The 23,248-nt window shown below is 44.6% G+C and overlaps 1 protein-coding gene across 2 annotated transcripts in view; it reads right to left on the bottom strand.

Annotated features, from left to right (window-relative positions):
* FBXL7 (F-box and leucine rich repeat protein 7) overlaps window positions 1-22,144 on the bottom strand; it is a 364,587-nt gene extending 342,443 nt beyond the window's left edge. For both annotated transcript variants that reach the window (XM_059728615.1, XM_059728616.1), the window contains exon 1: window positions 21,948-22,144. In XM_059728615.1, coding sequence (XP_059584598.1) covers window positions 21,948-21,984 — 37 coding nt within the window. In that variant the 5' untranslated portion in view covers window positions 21,985-22,144. The remainder of the gene's footprint in view (window positions 1-21,947) is intronic.
* Between the last annotated feature and the right edge of the window lie 1,104 nt (window positions 22,145-23,248).

Genomic DNA, 23,248 nt, shown 5'->3' with positions numbered 1-23,248 from the left:
AAACTGCAGTGAATTCTGGGACCAGAGAAGCAGGAGAACACTGCATGATGGGGAATCTGTGCTTCCAATGTTAATCAACCCATGTTCACACACACCCAGCTCAGCATTTATCAGACCAATTCTAATCTGGATTTGCTAAGGACTTTCTCCCCCCCCGACACACACACAGCTCTAAGTTTAATAGGCACCTCAGGCCATACATTTACATTCCCCGGTCCCACTATGGGAGGCCTATTTAAACTTGATTGACTAAAACTCGGTTGCCGGGTTAGGGAATGCTGAGGTAAGAGACCGAGTCAGAGGGGGTATGGGCAACATTTGAACAATGGTTAAGGGTTCATCACAGCATCCAGCCTGCTGGAGCCCTAATCCCAGGTGTTGTCATATCTTTCCCGAGACGACTGGTGGGAGTCCTCTCCACAAAAGGTTATGAGCACCCCAATAATTGCTTTAAGTCTGTTAAAAGACTATAGTAAGATCTGGAAAAGTCATGCTAAGCTGAGGCTTGTGCACCACAAGTAAAAATCCAAAATCCTGATGCTGTAAGCTATCTATTGTTCCTGAAGAAACCATGAGATATCCCATCAGTATATCTGCCATCCATAGGAATCTCAAACTGGCTCCCAAGTATTTGGTTACTCCCTAATCTTAAGTGTTTCCTGATTATCAATCAGTTTCCTGTGATGGTCCAAACCAGATAACCCCTTGTCAATAGAAAAGACAATGATTTACACTACTGAGGGTGCTTCAAAGCAGCTGAACTGTGGGTATAAAAATCTGTAAGCGTGTGTGCTGCAAAAAAAAGAAGAAGCAGGAGGAAAGGGGAAAGAAGGAGAAGAAGAAAGAAGAAAACTGTGCTGACACCATCCCCTGTCGTTCTTGGGACGCTGGAAGAACAGATCATCTCTCTCTTCAAGGATTGTGCTACGGACTGTGCCTGTCAGTTTTGCAGCTTGAGTATCGTGGACTAGGTGAGACCCCAGCGCTCGCTCTCTCTCTCTTCTCTCCAGGCATAGACTTCTGAACCTGAACTGTATCAGTTAAGCTTGAGCTAAGTTTCCCCAAATACTTAGTGAAACCAGGGTAGTATTGTCACTGTTGGTGTTTGTTTTTCTTTTGCATGCCTATTACTACTAGTACTATTATATATTTCATATACTTAGCAATAAATAACTTTTATAGTCAAACTGGTAGTAATTGGGTATATTTTTCCTTCTCTGCTTCTCTTTCCTCCCATGCTCTGCCGCAACGCTTTTTTTACCTATGCTAAAGATCCCTGTGAAGCCTAAATTATTGTGGGGTCTGCTCATCAAGAGGCCAAAGATTGGGACGTGCTGAGTTTGAAACACATAAGGGGATCAGCTTGTGCAGGCTGATTGACCCAGTTTGACTCAGACGTGCCCTTATGAACTGAATGCTGGCCCATGAGGGTGTCAGCTGGACACCCAGCTGGATTCAGAGGGATTCTGTTCACCTGTGTGCTTGTGTCTGACTGCATTTTATTGTTGCTCTTATGAACTGATTCTTGGCATATGAGGGTGTCAGCCTGTCCATGCTGATCAGCCTGGCCAGGTCAGGCGTGTCACGTTAATTTGTGTGTGTTTGTGTGTATGACTGATTTGGTGACTGGAGGAACCCAGTCCCATTGAGATTGAGTCCTGCAAGATAGCTCCACTGGGGATGAGGGCTTGCAGAAGGGAGAGATACAGCTCCGTATAGTAACACAAGCAGCACATTGACAGAATCACCAAGACCCTAGAAACTATCCTTTAATAAATGAGCACACCCCAAAGTAATGGGCAAATTTGGTAACAAGACTCTCTATTAACATGAAGAAGACTGAAGTGATGTTTCAACCTGTACCTGGCACAAGACCCCAGGAACCACGTCTTAGTTAAAGGCCAATAACTCTCGATGGTCAACAAGGTTACTTGTCTAGGCAGCATGCTCTCCCGTGCTGTCCACATTGATGAAGTCAATACAAGATTAGCGACAAGTAGCATGACCTTCAGCAGACTCCCTAAGTCAGTCTGGGACTGCAGAGGCATCAGAATGTTGACAAAACTGAAGGTTTACAAAGCTATCATCCTTATGACCCTCCTTTATGCCTGCAAAACCTGGACCATTTACCAGCATCATGCTAAGAAACTAAACCACTTCCACTTGTGCTGCCTGCAAAAGATACTAAGATCAAGTGGCAGGACAAGATTCCAGACGCCAAGGTGCTCAAAAGATCAACTCTCCCCAGTATTCACACACTGTTAAAACTGGCACAGCTAAGATAGGCTGGCCACCTCTCAAGAATGCCTGACACTCCCCTACCAAAGAAAGTCTTCTATGGCAAACTGTCAAATGGAGTACACTTTTGCAGCACATCAAAGATGCAGTACAAGGACACCTTAAAGGTGTCCCTAAAAAGAGTTTCTGCATTGACCCAGAATCATGGTAGCAAATTGCTCGCGACCATCCATCCTGGAGGTCCCAAATTCAGAATGGAGCACTGGCCTTTGAACAGAAATGCGCGGCAGAAGCTATAAACAAATGAGCTACTAGGAAAACAAAAATCTCCCATATCCAGTCCTCATTGCCCTCCTGACCCTGCTGCAGCAGACTGTTCAAAGCAAAGATCAAACTTATAAGTCACCTATGTACTCAAGTGACCTAGCCTCCACCCCACTTCATTCTCTTCCTTCTTTCTCCTTTTCTCTTTACATATCTTTCAAGCTTCTGAACACAAGAGCAGCGTGTGACACTGGTTCCATCAATTCCAGTCATACCATAATTTTAGCTTTGGTTGAACTTTTCAAGACCCCTCCACACTACTGGATGTTACTCTAAAAGTGAGCATATAATGAGTTATTGTGATACCTACACGTGGTTTAATTCAGTGGCTCTCAAACTTTTTTGGATCAACCGACCCCAGCCAAGATTCATAGATCACCATGCACCTTTTCCAGACTTAATTAAAAGATGAGGGTGGTGCCATCAACAGACCTGCCATGCACCATTTACCATGGTCTCACAGACTGGGCTACCAGGAACACTGCCACAAGGGATGTGGGCACTGACACAGTTTTAAGACCACTGGTTTTCCAGGAAAAAATTAATGAGAAGGGAAAATGCACACAGTTATCATATTTACATTCATAATTGCCTCCTAGTCTGTGGGACAGAAAGCATATAGGAGAGAGAGTTTTCATTTTAGCATGTGACCAGAATTTTATCCCGATAGAAGGCTTCCATTCTTATTCTTTTTTAGGACCTCCATCTCTGCAGATGGCAGGCTGAGAACTGCTAAATATTATAAAGCCCCAGGACTATCCCCTTGTTTCGTACTTTCAGACTAAAACTGATTTTATTAATTTAAGCTGCCATTTAGTTTAGACTGCTGCAAGGTGTTCCAATTCTTTTAAAAGCGGATTGGTAACCAATTAATTGACAGTTAAAAGGTTAAATGAAAATAATAACCTACAAGTATGCTGTACCACCTTCACAGTACCACCTTCTCCTTTTGAACTAAAAATATCTAAAAGAAGCAAAAGCTTTTACTCTAGCAGGAAGTGGATTTCCCTGTCATGTATTTTTAACTGGGAGTTGATGAGATCATGGCTCTACGAGCTTGAGAATTACAGACAGGATTTCCTTCCAAGTTTAAAATTCTGAGACTTTTTTTCTTGTGTGTTTGTATTGTTCTAGAAAACAGACTATAACAGTCACAAATAAAGTATAGTTAGTTGAAGATAAAACAATGCCTACCGTGTCAATGTTACTTTTTAAAGCAAGCGGAATTCTCTCTAGTGCAAAAAAATTACAACACTTTGGCAACAATTTTAGATAACTGGCTTTCTGTCACCAAGGTACTCAAGTTCTCCCTAGGTCAAGAGTTTTTGAGGCATCCAATCTACTTTGTCCATTCTCCACCCAAAGATTTTGGAGTCACAAGGAAGGGTTTCATTTCTGTGCGTGCTGGACAGCAAAACAGTCTCATGTCTTGTATCTTAATGAATAGGCAAATCTGTACAAACATTAAGCTTTCTTGAGGTGCCATGTACACCCTCTGACATGCTGTAGCCAGGCAGAGACCAAAACATCCATCATATCCACAGAGGCACATTTCTCAACAATGTTAATGTACACTGAACAAAAAGCCCAAGCCAGTCTCCAAGCAGTGACAGGGAGGTACCAAGACTTGAAGTATGAGGAACTTCTGAGGAAATACAAAGCTGTTTGAACAGATATATTTCTAGCTTCATATGTGTAAGTGGAAAACTGCGAGGGACTGAGTTTATGAGTCAAGACTGCTTTAATGAAGTTAAGTGTTGAAACTGAATCGGGGCACTCCGGGCATCTTTACTAGGCCTGAGGGAAGTTTTGGTCCCCGATTCAATTTGGTGGCGATTCGGCCCGATTAGGTGGCCAAATCTCCAAATCAGAATCGAATCAAGAGACCCTTTAATCTCTCCAAATTGATTCGGAACTCTCCGAATCGATTCAGAGCAATTCAATGATTCAGACAGATGCAGTTTTGTTTTTTCTACATACCTCAAGGTACCAGGAGGCTTGTGAATGCTGAGATGCTGGGATGGATGGAGCGTCCTAAAAGAGTGCGGTCCCCGGCAGACACCAGAATTGGACCAGAAGCACTTCTAGTCTGCCAGGGAGAGTGCTAGGGCCCCCCCGCCCGCATTCCCCACAGTTCGCTGACTGGTGCCTCCTGTGTCTGGGGGCACCTCCTGGGTCTCCATCCACACCCTCATCGCAGCATTCACAAGCTGTGCCTGGTACCTTGAGGTATGTAGAAAAAACATTTAAAGCCGTGTCTACAGCCAAATCACTTCAGCTGAAATGAATCGGTGATAGCGATCCAAATCAACAAAAAAAAAAAAAATCACTCTCCCCGATTCAGGCCAGCTCCAAATCGCATATGGCCTGTTTTGCACACCCCTAATCTTACACATGCTCCAGGAGTGCAGGAGGTGCTTTAGTTAGAGCAGCTTTTGGGAGCCGCTCAAATACACAAGATGCTGCAGGCACTTTTAATTAAGCATCCCACACTTCAAAATGGCAGCAGCAGTGCTTAAACTAAAGTGCCTCATGCCATCACTTTGAAGGGCAGGAACACTGAATACACGAGATGGTAAGTCTGCTGGAGTGTGCTCATTAGTACGCTCCAGCAGACTCAATTAATAGAATCTGCTCCAATGTGCTGTAATTGGAGCACATCGAGTAGGCATCCCGCACATCTACAGGCATCCTTTAGTCCTAAGGGTTAATCGCTTCAAAGGCAATTAGCACTTTAACTAAGTAAAGTCACCTTCTTACTGCTTTTCCTAGAGACTTGAGGAAGGATACTGGGGGACCCAAAAGCTTGTCTGCATCTATTCTATCCCAACTAATGTAAATTGGTCCAATAAAGGATATCATCTGAAAATCCCATCTCTTGCATCTTACCTCAGGTATTTGAGCTACAGCAACACGCCACAATATGAGATTCTACTGCCTGCATCTGCTAAACATCCCAAACTCAAGAAAATATTTAATATAAAGCTTGTTTTCAGTAGTATCAGGAAGGACATTTATTTAATGAACACCAAGCTTCCCAGTGACAAAGCAATACCTGCAATCCCAAAGTGCACTGGATACCCATCCAGGCACTTCCTTTTCATTGCTAAGGAAAGAGACAAGAAAGCAATACAGTCTCTGGGGAAACAGAAAAAGAAATTATGACAAAACACTACTGGACAGCTGTTGGAGAGTCTCATGCTAGGTGATGCTGCAGCTGTAACAGAGCCACCTTTAGATACCAGCTCCCCATCTTCAGGAAGCCATTCCTAAGGCACTCATTTAAAGCCTCTGCAGTTCAAACAGATATCATGCACAGCATAAAACACTGCAATATATTGTACAATATAATTACATTAGACATTTCAGAACCTAAAAGCTAGTGTCCATCTTCTTGATTCAAAAGAAAAGAAAAGCTAATCACCACAGACACATACCTAGAGTCCCCCTTCCAGCCCAACTTTTCTAAGATATGGCACTAATTGGTCCTCAGGCACAGTCTAAGATATTATAGGAAGCAGAGGTGAAAAATTCCCCATTAAGTAGCACATTTCCTCATCTCTTCTATTTAGTTAGGGTTACCATATTTCCAGTTTCAAAAAAAGAGGACACCTTTTAGGAAAGGGGGGGGGGGGGGGAGTAGCGATATGCTCATGCCCCGTGCCTGCTCCTCACTCCCAAGCCACAGTCCCCCCAGCCCTACCACTGCCCCTCACTCCCAACCCATGGTACACCATCCCCCAGACCATGCTGGTGCCCCTCACTCCAAACCTACAGCCCCCTGGCCCCGCCTGTGCCCTGCACTCCTGGCCCATAGTCCCCCACCCCCCTGGTGACTCTCACTCCCACGCCACAGCCCCCATAACCCTGACATTGCCCCTCACTCCTAATCCACAGCCCCTTTCCCGTTGCCCCTACCAGTGCCCCGCACTCCCAACCTGCAGCCCCCTGCCACCCCAGTCCTGCTGTCTACACAGCTTCCTGTTGCCCTTGAAGAACCCCCCAACCCCTTCCCCCACTGGAGGGGCAGGCACCTCCCCCGGCTCCCAGCTCTGCTGCAGCTCTGGCGCCCAGACAGCTTCCCCCAGTGCCAGCAGGTACCACCCCCCCCACCCCACACACACACCCACCCACCCCCCCCCCCCCCAGACAGTCCCTAAGCCCTGGCCCTCCAACCCCCACTTCTATGCAGCTGCTGAGGTGCGCATGCAGACACAAGTAATGTCCCTGCCTACAATCACCCTCCCTGACTCTCCCCAGTCCCAGGAAGCTCCTTGTTAGGGCAAGCTGGGAAGTGCCAGGAAAAACTTTGATGCTGAGCAGAGGCAGAGCAAAATCCCAGACATTTGTTGGTTTAACCATAAAAAAAGAAAAAGCCAAACACGCTTTTTTACAAGCGGCTTTTTTTAATTTACAGCTATACATGTCTCCTTGTGACTTAACCCTTTTGATTATTTCAAGATTTCACAGACATTAGCCTTGGAAGGGACCTCGGAAGATCAAGTCCAGACCCGCGCCCAAAGAGCAGGAAGTCAGCTGGGATCATTTCATTTCATACTGGCCTTGTAAACATGAGAGTCCAGAGACCAAAGGCATGCTTGTAGATGTGAAATTCTATAAAAATTAAGGAACATGTTAACTCCCAGCATAAATTACTTCTCCATGAGTCCCAGAGAAGGTAAAATGTCACATGATTTAAGATGTTAATATGACAAATTTACATAGTTGGAGACAGGTATTTCCTGTTTCAGACAAGCACAAAAGAGCTTCCCGTTTCTTTCTTTTCTCCAATAAAGTTCTTTAGAAGGATTTACCAGTACAGCATACCATTAATTTCCTGGAATACTTGGTGTGGTTGGGTATAACATTACCGCATACAGTACTGCAACAAGAATTGTAGGGACAATGTTAAATCTAACTGCATGACTCTCCTCTCTATTTAAAAAATTGCCACTGTACCATATGTCTCCACATTCAAGTTGTTGTAATAACTCACTTCCAGACTCCAATCCAGAAAACAGATGTGCTAGGCCAGATCTCTGACACTACAGACAGAGATCCATTGTAGTCCATACAGTTGTCAGTATGTAGTTTGTAATTTAAGAGCTCCACATGATAACTTGCACTATCAGGGCCTGAGACCACCCTTGCAGGAAGGGGCTCTGTTGATCCTCACAAAAAAATGAAACATTCCACAATTGTTATAATTGTCTCCATATTGATTATCCATCTGAAACAAACATACACATATACATAGTGTACTGTGGCAGGCCAGCAGACAGCATGCCTGCACTTTTAATAATCAACACTTCCTCCAGATGATGGGAACAGCTATGGGCACTAAAATGGCCCCACAGTATGCCAACCTTTTTATGAGCCACCTGGAAGAAGACCCACCTCACTGTGCCTGACCACCTACCAGGCTCCGAGTGCCTCCCTGGGGCACCTCACATCCGGCCGACCCCCTTCCCAGAGCACACCTGCAGGTCTGGGGTCACCGCTGCCACCACCTAGGAATCTCAGTCTGTCTGTGGCCCTGTGTCCCCTGGGATACACAGGCCTTGTAGACCTTAAGGGTGCTCGACCCACTGCAAGAACCTGGGGTGCTTCCCTTGGCCTGGAGCACAAATAATGGTCTCTCTTCAGCCGGACCAAGGGAACACAAAGGAACGCCCCTCCTCCTCTCCCAGCCAGTTCACCATGCTTTGAACGATGGAGAACTTTATTACAGGGAGTAGGTTTGAAGTAGGGTACAGGATAGAGCAATATCAAAGAATAACCTTAGAGCAAATGGCGTGGCTAGGTAGCTGTTGATCACACAACTGCTGTACTGTAAGCTATATATCTAGATAGATCTCAAGTAGCTTACTCACAAGTATCATCCAGAGGCTGGTTGCTTTCCTCTGGAGGCAGGCAGTTTCTTGTGTGTCCAGTTTCAAGAAGAGAGGGAGAGGGCTGCAGCATTCAGCTTCCTCTCTGCCCAGGAGCCTTAGGGCTCCAGTATGGAAGCTCTCTCCCTGCTTTCCAGCATGGCTCTGCCAAAAATGGCTCTCCAAGATGGCTCTGCCCCTTCCAGGAAGAAGGGACCCAGCACATTCCTGTTATGACCTCATCACTAAGTTCCCACCAGAAGCAGCCCCATTGGCTGATGCTTGGTGCTTTCAATTGACCTCACCTTCCAGGTCCAAATCAGGCAGATGTTATTGAATGTCAACCAATCAGTTTAAAAAGTAACACTGGTCACCTAGCAGAGTGAAGCCCCTACCCCATGCCATGAGATCAATGCCAAAACAATAAAGAGGTGGAGGGCTGCCTGCCCACTACAGTGACCATGGTAACTAAACTGACAGACAGGTAATAGAACAACAGTAAGAAGAAACCCAAAGATGGGTCTAGGAAGATGCTGGCAAGGCATTTTGCCACATAACCCTGTGATTTGGAGCAATGTGTATTTACTAAAAGAATATGGTACTGACTTAGATATCATATGTATATTTCCCTCCCCTACCCCCCACAAAAAAGGAGAGAAAAGAAGAAGAGAAAAAGGGAAAAGACCTCCCAAATTTGGGTACGCGTCTTAAGCAAGGAAGCTGATTTTCTGCCTGTAATGTAAGCACCCCACTTTGATTCTGCTCCACCTGGTAGAACTAGTACCATCTCTATTCAGGCAGCTAAGGGAGTCAATGAACTTAATGGCTCATTGGTCTTCACTCCAGGTGTTACCCCTTGTCTCTCTTTTTTAATGGTGTTGATGTTTCATTAATCAAGCTAACCTTTAAAGGTAAGTTTGCTGTCTGAGAGCTGCTCCCTTTCTCTCTTCTATTACACAGCCCTAGAGACCCTTTTTAGCTCTCTTCAAAATTGTAGATCCACCCATGGAAACCAGTCCTCTGCAGCAACTAGGGTTTCCTACTTCTGTGTAAGCAAGAGAGTGAGCAAGATGAATATTCGCTCTGTCCTTGCGCTATACAGTTGTAACTCCAGAAAAATCTTTTTTTCTTCATTCTGCCCCCAAAAACAAGTTGCATGTCTTATTTGGGGGAAATATTGTATTAAGATGTCCTCTTAGCCAGGAGAGTTGCAAATGGGAAGGTCCAAAAGGGGAAAAAAAGTTGCAAAGTGCTGTTAATCTATGCTACATAACAAGTGGAAGACCATTCTACCACACTACAGGGGGCCAATCCAACAAACTTAATTTCACAGGTTCAGGAATAAAAAGACAACCCACTCAGATTTAAAATCAGGTCAAACTTTGTAAAACATCTTCCTGATATCCCAACCAAGCACACACAGACCAAGATGTGCCCTTGGTATAAAACTCAGTGCAAAATCTGAATGAATTCAACTTAAGCTGACTGTTGTTCTGCTACAGTGCACACTGTATGGCACAGGTTAAAGTTTCACATCAGAGCTCCTAGTAGGAAGATGTCACGGTTTCTGCAATCATTACAGACCAAAATACTTATATTCTCATCACCTTTTCAGTATCCATGGAGAGAAGAATCTTGGCACACAGATCTGATCTATCCTGCCTTAATGGGAAGATCCAGTGGCTTACATTGCACTGGCTCCTTCCCCACGAACAGCCCTATATAAGCTCTAAGAGACGCAAATGCAGGGAAAGACTAGAAAGAACAGGCTGAGTCAATAGGAGATCATATTGTTAGTAAATACGATTAAAAAAAAGAAAGGCATGTCACAGTCCACGAATCTGTTGTTCAAACATGGAACACAACCAATCCTAAGAAAATCAGCATTAAAAAAAACCAGTGCCATGAGTCAGGCAAGTTAGCAGGGAGCTCCATTACCAGGACAGAAGCAATAGAGCAATGTACAGCTCATATACAGCTGCTAGCCCTTCTTTTCTTTAGGTTTTAGGGGCAGTTTAGCCTTTCCATTTAGCTGACTAGAAACTGCTGCAAGGGTCAATTCAGAGAATATTCTGAACAGGGTATATTCCCATGGGTTTCCCCACAGGAGAGTCACCACTGGACAATGTTTGCCTAGGTTACAGAAATAGGATTATATGTAATAGTCTGAGCTGTATAGAGATTGCCTCACAGCAAGTATATCTACTCACAGAGTAAAACTACTTATTTGCGTGCATTCCTGGAAGCTGTTCATAGATGTTAGGGTTGGAAGGGACCTCAATAGATCATCGAGTCTGACCCCCTGCATAGGCAGGAAAGAGTGCTGGGTTTAGATTACCCCAGCCAGATGCCCATCTAACCTCCTCTTGAAGACCCCCAGGGTAGGGGAGAGCACCACCTCCCTTGGGAGCCCATTCCAGATTTTGGCCACTAACTGTTTAGAAGTTCTTCCTAATGTCCAGTCTAAATCTGGTCTCTGCTGGCTTATGGCCATTATTTCTTGTGACCTCCAGGGGCACCTTGGTGAGTAGAGCCTCACCAATTCCCCTCTGCACCCCCATGACGAATTTATAGGCAGCCACAAGGTCGCCTCTCAACCTTCTCTTGCGGAGACTGAAGAGGTCCAGGTGCCTTAGTCTCTCCTCATAGGGCTTGGCCTGCAAGCCCTTAACCATACAAGTGGCCCTTCTCTGGACCCTCTCCAGGTTATCCACATCCCTCTTGAAGTGTGGCGCCCAAAACTGCATGCAGATTCCAACTGCGGTCTGACCAGCGCCCGATAGAGGGGAAGTATCACCTCCTTGGCTCTGTCTGTCAAGTGCAGTTAGCTTTTCTGATGACTTCATCACACTGACGACTCATGATCATCTTGGAGTCCACTAGGACGCCAAGATCCCTTTCCGCTTCCGTGCTACCAAGCAGGTCATTTCCTAGGCAGTAGGTGTGCTGGACATTTTTCCTCCCTAGGTGCAGCACTTTGCATTTCTCCTTGTTGAATTGCATTCTATTGTTTTCTGCCCACTTGTCCAACCTGTCCAGGTCTGCCTGTAGTTGTTCCCTGCCCTCCGGTGCGTCCACTTCTCCCCACAGTTTTGTATCACCCGCAAACTTGGACAGAGTACACTTCACTCCCTTGTCCATGTCACTGATGAAGACATTGAAGAGTATCGGTCCAAGGACCAAGCCCTGCAGGACCCCACTGCCCACGTCCTTCCATGTTGCATACTTAAGGACAAGCAATGCTTACAATGACTGTACACAGTACTCAATTTTAAATCCCTCCAAACTACATTATTCCCTAATGAGTTTCTCCTAATTTAACAAGGCAGTGAGATCTACTTCAGTCTTTATTACCAACATTGTAAGAAACACTCCTGATTAACAAACTTCATTAAAACTGTATATAAAAAAAGTTACCGACTCTACCCCCAACAAACATACATATACACCCTCTAAACTTGTTTAATTCAGAATTTTCTGAAAAGGTTTACTATTTTCTAAAAATAAAAACTGCCACAAAAATGGGGAATTAACTTCTCCCAGTTCAACGTAGAATTTTCTCTGCATAACCTTGGTATTGGTCCATCTTTGATATTACAGTGAAATCCCTTTAGCCAATTCTGAATCCATGCTAATCATTCATACAAATAATGGGACATCATCCCATTAGTTCTTGGATTCAATTATAAAAGCTTCCAGTTGTCATAAAAGCTCCTTTCATGGTGATCTATGAAAACAACACAGAACGGAGGCTCCAGATTTATGGAAAGCACCAGGAAATATCAGAGTACTTCTCAACACACGATTTTCCTTGCTCCCTCACAAAAGTTGTCATCACATTATCCTAGGTAGGAGCATCAGGCTGGATTCTTTCCACCTCATGAATTACCTCTGAACCATTTGTTTGTTTAACTGAACACCGAACAAACAGTACCAGCTCCTCCCCCGAGTTAGAGTAGTTTTTAGAACGAAAAAGTAGTGAAGCTAGGAATCAATGAAGGTAACCTAAAACTCGAGATAATACAGAAGAATGAATCCACGTAGTTATGTTACAGAATAAAGCCACAAGACAGGTGTGGATTAGTTCTTTCTTTGCTATACAGCTGTATGTTTCTGACCATACCTCATTCTTTAAACACCGTGTATTACAAAGCTGTCTGAAATGAATCACAATTAAGATTTCAGTATGCCAAGACAAATTGGAAAGCAGCCTCCATTACTTCAGGAAATGTACTAATCATTGAATGCCTGGTTCTTCAAGAACCACGAGGTTCTCCAGGTGATTCCACGTATGTCACATACTGAAAGGCTTGTGCTAGGAAGAAAGAACCATTCAGTTTAAGGGCAGAATATCTAAAGTGATTGCTTCTGTAGATAAGTGCTAGCAATCAAAATGATAAAGTCAAGTAGCGTAATTAGAGCTAACTTGTTCCTCCCCATTAAACACATCTTTGTGCAAGTTCAGGAATTTTGTTGGGGGACCAGCTTATTGCTAGGTCTTATTTAAGCTAACCATTTAAGTAGAGTAACTAGACCATTTCCAATGTCATTCTTTCAGCTACTGTATCACATCTTACGTAGATGAACTACTCTTTCTACATCGGTTTTCATGAATGGCATTTACATTGCTTCTGAAAAGTGATTAAGCTGATTGAAAAACAGGATTCTTAATACAAGTAAACCTTTAAAAAAAGGTAGTGACTATTATATCTCTATAATACAAAGACTTCAAAAATATTTTTGGAAGATATTACTGAATAACTTTATCAAATGTAGAAGTTTTTTGATTGCTTATCATACATTTTAATTACAAAATCCACACGCAGCTGGACCAGGAATTTTCTATTTAAAAGGACACAAACCCCCCCCCCCCCAATTTCACTAAAAGCAAAAAATATTTCTATAACAGGCTCAAATTTTGCCAAAAATCTCTCTTTTGGAAAGAAAACAAAAAAGCGTAATATTTTGATTCAAGATGAGCCACACAAACATTCCAGTTTGCCAATCTGGACAGAAATAGTTCCTTTCAAATAAATTAGACATTAATCAGCCTGCCTGAAATATGACAGTGCCTCACATTCCCAACGTTTATACCTTATGAAAATAAAGGTTTGATGGACACTGAGGTTCTAGGAGAGGAAGGGTAATGGGAGATATGAATGCAGAGGTGGTACAAATGCACTTGAACAGCTACTGGTAACCCATTCATTCAAAGTTCTCCATGTGTCCACACCTAAGTAGTGTTACATTTTGGGTTTTTAACCCAAAGTTTTTTTTCTTTGGACCTGATCCTGCAAGGCAAAAAATGTGCGTGTCAATTCAGGAGAATCCCCCCACCCTCCCCAAAGAAAACAAAGCAAAAACAAAAGAACCGCAATATAAGTCGGGAGTCTACCTAACTCAAGGAGGCAGCCAACCAATTTCACAGGCATATTCTGGGCCCAATAACCACTTTTGTGCGCTGAGTGCAGTGGCCCCCTCCGCATCTTTGATTGTCCAAGGGGCCCCTTCTGGTCCCGCCCCTCACTGCCAATTGGTTACAAGGGCTGTTTGTCATACAGCCCCATCCCTCACTGCTAATTGGTTGCAAGGGAGGGGGCATGAAAAGCAATCCCCTCAGCTATTCAGTGGTAAGGGGCAACAGCCATCTTGCTGGCAGCTCTTTAAGCAGGCAGCACCCCTTCCCCCTCCTCCTTCCCCAGCAGGCTGCAGTCAGGCCACAGAAGCTACAGACACTCAGAGGGAGTCAGCATTTTATTTTCAGTGGTTTCATTTTTTTCCCCCCCTCCCAGTGTTATGCAAACCCCCAGATATGGTGCTCACTTACTTGTAGATGACCATAATACTCTTGAAACTGTCACCTTTCATAACAGTGCAGAAATTCCTTTCTTCTCAGAATATTAAGGCATGTGCATTTTTTCTTTCAGGACACGAAAGTTTCTCGTTAATAAAAAGGATAGCTAGTCTATTCATAGAATATTTGCTCAAGGAAGTGGGACAGCAAATTTTAAATTGTCTGAGCTTTCTTGCCTCCAGCCCAATTTAATTCAGCATCTTGATCTTGGGGTTCGGGCAAGGAGGAAGGCTGTATTAATTTTCTGTGAATTGTAAATGGTATTTTCCCCTAAAACATCATATTTTAGCATAACATTATTAAGATGAGAACTTTAGGTGTATGTGATGGTGCACAGAAGCCTGTCTGACTTTGTGCTTTTCAGCAGCAAAAAAAATTCTCCATTCAGCTCTTTTCCTTGATTTAAACACAGAACCACTGGCAGACAGGATAAAGGCTTCTTTCAGACAAAGGGCCTGAAATAGTGGCAACGGCCATTTGTACATGCCACAAAATTGGCCTTTAAAGCAGCTTAATGCCCTTTGCACTGCTTTAATGGTGTGCATGTTTGCACGTGTCGGCAGCATAATGTGCATGACATGACTCTGGGATGCAGCAAAATAAAACATCTCCTAGGTGGTTTAGTTTGCTGCGAAGGGAAGCACCGGGCCCCATCTCAGGGGGCTGTAGAGGCAGCCCGGTGGTGGCCTGTGCAGGCAGGCTCCACTGAAGGAAAACAAAAAAAAAGGTGCAAAAGCAGTGAGCCTTATTTTTTTTTCCCCCCTCCCTGGAGTCTGCCTGCCTAAGCTGCGCGGCATGTACACAAGGGTTGGGCCTGATCCTTACCTGCCTCTCCTGCAGTGGGGAGGGGAGGGGAGGGGAGGGCAAGATGCTGGCAGGTCAAGCGGTCCCTGATCGGGGGTGGGCCTGGTGCTTCCCTCTGTGGCAGCGGCAGTGGCACCCCCTGGCAGCACCTGGCCCATCTGGTCTCGGAAGGCACCGCAGCTGCAGAGGGAAGCACTGGGAAGCACAGGAACAAAAGGTAACCTGCAACTTCTACTCTGTCCCAACCAAGCAATGCGATTTCATGATTTGAATTTTCATCAGCAAACCACAGTTACGTTTGTGGATATTTTGGACAATACTGTGAAGAAAGTGGTATGTAGTGTGGGTGCATAAGTGGCCTTAATAGGGAAAGACCTCATCATATAAGCATCTCCTCTTCCTCTACCACCAATCTCCTCCTAACAGGGAAGCCCTGAGGTTCTATGAGAAGAAGGGTAACTTGAACAGCCACTGGTAACCCATTCATTCAAAGTTCTCCATGTGTCCATACCTAAGTAGTGTTAAACTAGAATGACAGTGGAGAGTGGAGTGGAGCAAGATGTGGGATGTGGTACCACTCTCAAACTGGGTAGTAGAGCAGAATGTTAATCCACAAAGTAGTAAGCAGGGAGCGTTCATCAATATTTCAACTGCAACTTTGGAAGTCTGCAGCAAGGACACAAGGCATCGCAGGTTGCTTTTAGAGAATGTACCCAGCAATTATGTAGAACTCATCTGCTTCTTTCTGCTCCTTAAAGGGAATCCAAAATTGGGCTTATGGCATGCTGCAGAACATGATCAATAGTTACACAAAGACCCAGCAAGCCAAAATTCCCTGCCAAAAGCATCTGGCTTACATCATTCTATAAGGAAGGCCCAAGTGATATCACTCATTTCTTCTCTGCTGCAGATGCCACCACAGAACTTTTCAAAGGGTGCAGTAGTTAGAATGGTCCTACATTAATGCAAGGCATGTCCTCATCAACTCTTTCAAAAACAGAAAGTGATATGAAGGGGAATAAAATAGGCAAAGGATGTCCGTGTAAAAAGGTTGGAGTAGTTTCTCTCTGATCTACTATTACTGTTGTCGAAAATAGGAATCAATGCCTATGATGTGGTAACTCCTCTGTAGCTGAAGTACATGTCTCTACAATAATTCCAGTCTATTTGACAGGAAGGGAACATAAAGAGTACTCTTGTGTAGTGCCATTTTGTGTTCCTCTAAAAAAGTCTCAATCTGCCCTTTTTACATGTGGATCTTTTTGCAGACCTCAGACATCTGGTGTGGCATCACTTCTGTCAGGGAAAAAAACAACTGCTTTTGTATCAGGTGAGGAAAAGAGCTTGAGGACATTAATGCTGTTGGAGTTCATAAAGCATGAAGGGGTATCAACACCAGCATCCAAGGTAGTACCAAAGCGAGAAGAAAGCTGATTTTGTAGCCTCTGGTAGAACCTTCTTGGAGTCCTGTATGAAGAGGTAACACAAGCAGCTGAAAATGGCACTGAGGGCACATTCTCATCTCCAATCCAGATGGCATGGAATGTGATGAAGTTGCAATATACCATGGAATATTCTTCCAGGTTCACATCCTACCACATACTGAAGATGCCCCACAGTAATTCCAGATAGTCAAGCACCATTAAAAAAAAGACAAGAAAAGAAAACACAGTGAGGTGATTGGTAGCTTGGATGGGGAAATAAGACTGAACTATGTGCTGTTTTTGGATCCTAGTACAAACTGCAGATACACGTGTCTGGAAAGGCATGAAAAAGTGATACCGAGGCCATGGAAGAGTCTCCAGGATTCTCATAGATCCAAGGTACTAGAGGCAGATGTTGGTATTCTCTGTGGGCCTCTCAAAGTATTCAGTTGTAAGCAGGTGAGCCTCAACTGTTGTCCTTCAAGTAAGCAGACTAAGGGGAGGTGGGGGAAGAGAGGTTACCAGGGCACCAACCCCAAGCACTGATTTAGCAGGGACATAAAACTAGCAGCTACCACCACTGCTACCACCAGCCAGGGTACAGAACCGCCCTCTTATGACCCTGGTTGTAATGGTAGGAATTAGTGTGGTTTGCTACATCTTCCGAGTTACCAAGAATGTCTCCTATTAAAATATAAGGCAACAAATATATGCATCAGTTTCCACTGCCTTAATGAACAGCAGACTTATGTCTTGATTTTTTTTTAAGCTTTGTTGAGAACCCAACAAAGACCACTTTCAGTATCAACCCCAGGCTCCTCCACACAAGCTATCCATGAGGAAATATGTAAAGATCCAGCAAATAAGCATGAAGCCAAGGGAAAAAGAATGAGGTGTCTAGAAAAGTGCACTGTCTTGCTTGGAGCAGAAATAGGTCACCCTCACACCTCTCATTTTGGACAGCTTACATTCCAGTTGTGTCACTCAACACCAGTGTCATTATATCCCACAAGAGGCAACAGAAATGCCCTTGTGGAAAAGAGGGGGTCATTTAATATATTAAACTTTATATTTAATTCATCCTTTCATACTGAAATGAGCATCTGCAGAAACCTACCCACTGAGACTGGTAAAGAAAAACGTTACTTAGATAAGTCTTAGTAACTTACTGCCATCTCCAAAACCCAAGAATATGACAGAGTATGGACTCATGCAATAGATTATCATCTAGGTTCTGAAGTAATATCCAAAACTGATCAAAGTACCGTATTTACTAACATAAGAAGTGAAGTGTGTTCCCCACCATCCCCCGCATCCAGCATGAGAAAAAAAATGCCCTTTGTCTTATACCTACAAGGAAGTCTCATTAAATTCACTGACTCTCATTAAACTGCTGCCAGAAGCAGCATGTGCTCAGTCATGGCAATCAGCCATGAAGTTGATTAAATACAGGCAACACTCAGCATGACTATAAAACACATGGCCCATATTGGGCACCATTTTTTTAAGCACCAAAAATAAATAAATAAAATAAAAGTGGGTGGGTTTTCCCTCCACAGGGAACTGGCACCAGGCCTGAAAGTACTGCAATATCAGACAAACACCAGAAGACCCAGTGGAGACTCCCCATGGTGCCAAAAATGCTTGATCTTAGCCAAAAGGCCAGGATGCTGATGGGCACCTACCACAAAAACAGGTTAATACAGCCCATCTGAATAAAATATATGGTAGTGTCCATTGCACACAGTCCGCCTCAGTGCCAACAATTTTTTCAAGTCATGGTAAGCCACTACACTGCATACATTTCAACTTCCTCTTCACTCCTACAGCTGAGCTGCAGCATTCTTTCCCATTTCCAGAGAGTCCTCTTTCTTCACTAACCTTAAAATGTCTGGCAAACATCACCAAATGGGGCCCTAAACAGTTCACCCAAAATTCCTCTGTCATCTCCCCCCACCCCCCAGCCTGTTGCATATGATCAGATTACCTCAGGGAAGGGTAGGGCCAAAGCCAAATCAGGTTTGCTAAACTGGGCCCCAGAGTCAACAGCATTTCAAGCCATGGTAACTCCACAGCACAGCGCTGCTCCTCATCTCTATACATATATTTGGAGGATCCCAGGACTCCTGACAATAACACCTGATTCTAGTCACAAGTGGGGGGACTAATTAGCAAATGGATCCTTCGCTGAAAGGAGGGGGAGGAGGGCACAAGTTGGAGTACACACACTCACACTCTCTCTTTGGCTTTAGAGCAGTGTCAAGCATACTTTTTATCCTGTACAAGTGCTGCTTAAAATTGTGTTTAAGGAATCTCTGTGCTAAAACTTGCAGCAGCTTCCAAAGATAAAATGCATCAATTCTGGATCAGCTAAGACTATGGGTACTGTAATAAGTCATCTATATAGTAAATTAAATTTATTTCAAGCTCAGTATTTTCAAATTTGCCCTTCATTTCCACATGCTCAGGGAGAGCACGGTCAAGCAATAAAGGGGGGGGGAAGGGGATGCAGAGGAAAAACGTTTAGAGGGGCAGGGGGCAAGGGGTCCACTTAACCCCCCCCAGATTTAAACTTTTCCCTGCTGAAGGAGTGGGATGGGGACAAATTCAAGGTAAAACTCCAGTAATTAGATTATATACCTGGAAAATTATATCAAATTTATACATTTTTCCATATATAGAATGGAATTATTGGGGGTCTTCTTATATTCACAGTATATTACTTCTTATATTTGAGCAAATACAGCAAGTATTGCATCTGACAATTATTTCACTCTGAAAAAAAGAAAACAAGTTATAATATAGGTAAGAATCTAAACAAAATCTGAGGTTCAAATTATGGACATGTAAATAGAATATTTAACTAAGTGGGCTATGACAGAAAGAATCTCTTATGATCATCCTACAAAGAGCAGTCAAGATGTGATTTTGGAGCTGCCAGCACTTGTGTTCCCAAGGCTTGGGTCATCCAATCACATAAATGAGGTATAATATTAAAAGGATCCAAATAAAACCCAAAGTTTAAATTATGGGCATGTAAATAACTGGGCTGTGGGAGAAAGAATTCTTATACCCATCCTACAAACAGCAGTCATTGATGCTTCATGGTTTTGGAGTCACTAGTACTTGTGTTCCCAGGGTTTGTCAGTCATCACTCAGTTCCCTGAAAATTGTACGAAAAAAAGGGAATTCACTCACAGAAGAGATCTTCTGAAAATCATAGGGAGCCACAGACTATCCCAGTCCTGAACGTACCAACCAGATTTGCCAGGACAAAGCTATACTTCTATTGCAATTCAGGCCTGGTGAACGCAGGATTAGTTTGAAGGATGCAGCAACATATAGTGTAAGCGTCACTAAGCGAGCAAGTTCTCAACCAAACAACCAAGCCCATTCCAGCAGGAGATCCAAACCTCATCCATCCTACTTTTAGTTATATTAACTTAGCCCATTCTTAGGAGTTCTTTTGATGGAAATGAGAGACTTAAATCTACATTAAAACAAACCAGAACACTGACTGATTAAGTTTCTGACTTTTTAGGGTTCTTTGAAGGTAGGCCTCAGCTGGCAGTAAAATAAAGGAATTGAAATAGCTGTCTAAAAATGATATTTTTCCTTCCTTTGTAACAATCCTCACTCACATTTTGGATGAGAGGTGTATTCTTTGGCACATCCTTACTAAAGTTTCAAAGAACATAAAAGATCAAAGGACAATAAGAAAAAAACCCCAAACAAACAGAAACAGTCATCTTTTACACCCTTCTAGGGACTTGTTAGGCATCTATTAGGATTAGGCATCTATTAGGTTTAACTGTAATTAAGATCATTACAAATTTAAAGGGAAAAAAATATATTGTTTTGTTGTGGCCAGGAGTACAGCTAACTTTGAAAGCGTCCCATTGGTTCCCCTTTTACCAGCTGACTTTCCAGCAGTCTCTTACAATATCTACTATGCAAACCAAATTCATCCCTGGTACAACTCCACTGAGACCTATAGGTTTCTACGAGGATGAATTAGCCCTTGTCCATCTAAAACCAAACACAGTAAAATCTCACTGAAGTGAAATTGCAGAGGTACAGTTTAGGGATAACAGCTGGAGAACATTAACTGTCTCTTTCCCTCTCTCCCTGGGGTTGAACATTTCTGTTGTTCAGACAGGAAGCCGTCATACACTACACTGCATAATGCAAGGATTTTGAGATCGAAGAGTGAACTGCAAAGGGGAGAAGAGAGTGCACAAAAGTTTGGGGGGAAAAAACCAGAGCAAACCTAATTGAAACATCTCTTAGATTTTAGATAACATCAGTGTCATTTACATAAACGTGGACAGACTTAACTGCAAGACTGAAATGGCTTTAACCACTTAATAAAATAAAGTTGATTTATCTTCAGTTATTTTTCTGTCTTCACTAGAGGCTCATCCTGTGTGACACACTTAACTCCTTCCTGCTGGACTCAGGGGAAATCAAGACACTGGACACCTAGCTGAAGTTGCTCACAACGCTTTCCAAAATCATGTTCCTGAGCATACAATGATTGCAAGAGCCTACCACAGGCTTGCTTTCATCCAGCTGCTGCAAACAGAACAACTCTCGGAGTTAACTCCCAACACAACCAAAAAGCCCAGGCTCAGTCAGTGGCCCCGATATGATACAGCACAAAAAAAAATCAGCGCGAGCTTCAGTACAAAAGCATGTTAAGGAACAGCTGCTTCACCTGGGGCAGCTTAAACCAAAGTTGTGTGCCAGGCCATCCCTGGCCTCACCTCTGCTTCCGCAGTAAGGTTCAGCCCCTTCAACAGAGGCACCTAACCTGACATCTAACTCCTCCAGGGTCTGTTTGGTCCTCCCCAGGTGAGGCTGAAGTTGGTTCCTCATGCCGAAATCCCAGCTCCTTTTTCCAAGCTCATCTTTACACAATGAAAGGTGGTTAGTAATGAATTAGACGTGCTCAAGAGTCCGGATTTCATCCAAGTTAGATATTCACCAGTAAAAAATGCAAAATAATATCACATACCAAGTCCGTGGCTGCAGAGAAAGAGCTGAGATAAAGAGGGCTTATGGAGCAAAAAATCCTCCCAAACAGGTAAGGAGGAACCAGCGGCACCCTCATTCTCCTCCCTGCCGTGGGAGGAGGGGGGGAAGGGGGGCAGAGAAGTTCCTCCTCCCCCCATATCAAGGGTGGCCAAATAAACCGAGTACAGCCAGGCACCCTGAAGCAGCAGCGTTAACACCCTGGGTACTGGGCAGGGAAGAACAGGGCGGTGCAGCGCCTGGGGGTGCCCCGACCCCTGCCAAGAATGAGGCAGGGCAGGGCCTGGGGGCCCCCTAGCCCCTGCAAGGACGGGGCAGGCAGGAAAACCAGGGAGCCGCGGAGCAGCCAAGCTGGTGTCAGCCCGGGGCCCGTCCCGGCGCGGGCAGGCGCGCACTCACCCTCGCTGCCGCACTGCTTGCCATTGTTAGCTCCCATCCTGCCGCCGTCATGCCCCGCGCATGGCCGAGCCGGGGGAGAGCACGGAGCAACGCCCCGGCGAGGCCGCCCCCGCTATAATCCACTGCGCCCGCGCCCCGCGCACTTGTTGCTGCGCCGCAGCAGGCAGCACTTTTGTTTGCTGCAGGCACCTCCTACCGACGTCAGCCAGCCCCGGGTGGGGGTGGGTGGGCTGGACTGCAGCCTTTTAAAGGCGCAGCTAGTACTTCCCCGCCGGCACGCCCGGGCTGCGCCTCAAGCCCCTTTGCTGAAGGGGGCTCCCTGGGGTAGCGCGCTGCTCTGGCTCTTGCCCTCTGCTCCCCCGGCGTCCGCTCCCCTCACGGCTCCGAGGGCAGAACAGGCCCAGGAGATGTGCAGGCTAGGGACTAACTGGCTGGGCAGGCACCTCTGCAGGAAAGGACCTGGGGCTACAGGGAACCATAAGCTGAATATGAGCCAGCAGTGTACCTTTGCTGCCAAGAAGGCTAACAGCATTCTGGGCTACTTTGGCGGGAGCATTGCTGGCAGATGGAAGGAAATTATTCTTCCCCTCTATTTGCCATATTTGGGGTAGTGTGTCCAGTTGTGGGCCCCCCACTACAGAAGGGATGTGGACAAATTGGAGAGAGTCCAGCTGAGGACAATGAAAATGATGAGGCTGGGGCACATGGCGTATAAGGAGAGGCTGTTTAGTTTGCAGAAGAGAAGACTAAGGGGGGATTTAATAGCAGCTTCAACTCCCTGAAGCAGGTTCCAAACAGGATGGAGCAAAACTGTTCTCAGTGGTGACAGATGACAGAACAAGGAGCAATGGTCTCAAGTTGTAGGAAAGAGAAGTTTAGGTTAGCTATGAGGAAAAAACTCTCTCACTAGGAGGATAATAAAGCGCTGGAACCGGTTACCCAGGGAGGTTGTGGAGTCTCCATCCTTGAAGGGTTTTAAGTCCTACCTAGACAAAGTTTTGGATGGGATGCTATAGTTGAGGATGGTCTCGCTTTGAGCAGGATGTTGGACTAGATGACCTCCTGAACGCCCCCCTCTCCTCATTTTACAGCATTCTATGGACACATTTCCCTCCTTATGGGGCGGGGGGGGGGGGGGCACATCTGAACTGTGTTCTAGAGCTGCCTATGCTCTCACACACACAGACCACAACACACATTTTTCTCCTGTTCAGAAGACATTAGGAGCTTTATTAATATGCCCTCAGCTGTGTTATTAAGTTTAAGATGGAAGCAAAGAAAACCCAACAAAAACTTCTTTG

The sequence above is a fragment of the Alligator mississippiensis genome, chromosome 5 (assembly GCF_030867095.1).
Source record: "Alligator mississippiensis isolate rAllMis1 chromosome 5, rAllMis1, whole genome shotgun sequence".
In the NCBI taxonomy this organism is placed as follows: domain Eukaryota; kingdom Metazoa; phylum Chordata; order Crocodylia; family Alligatoridae; genus Alligator; species Alligator mississippiensis.
Note: the sequence above shows the minus strand (reverse complement) of the source record. Positions and strands in the feature narration are given on the sequence as shown.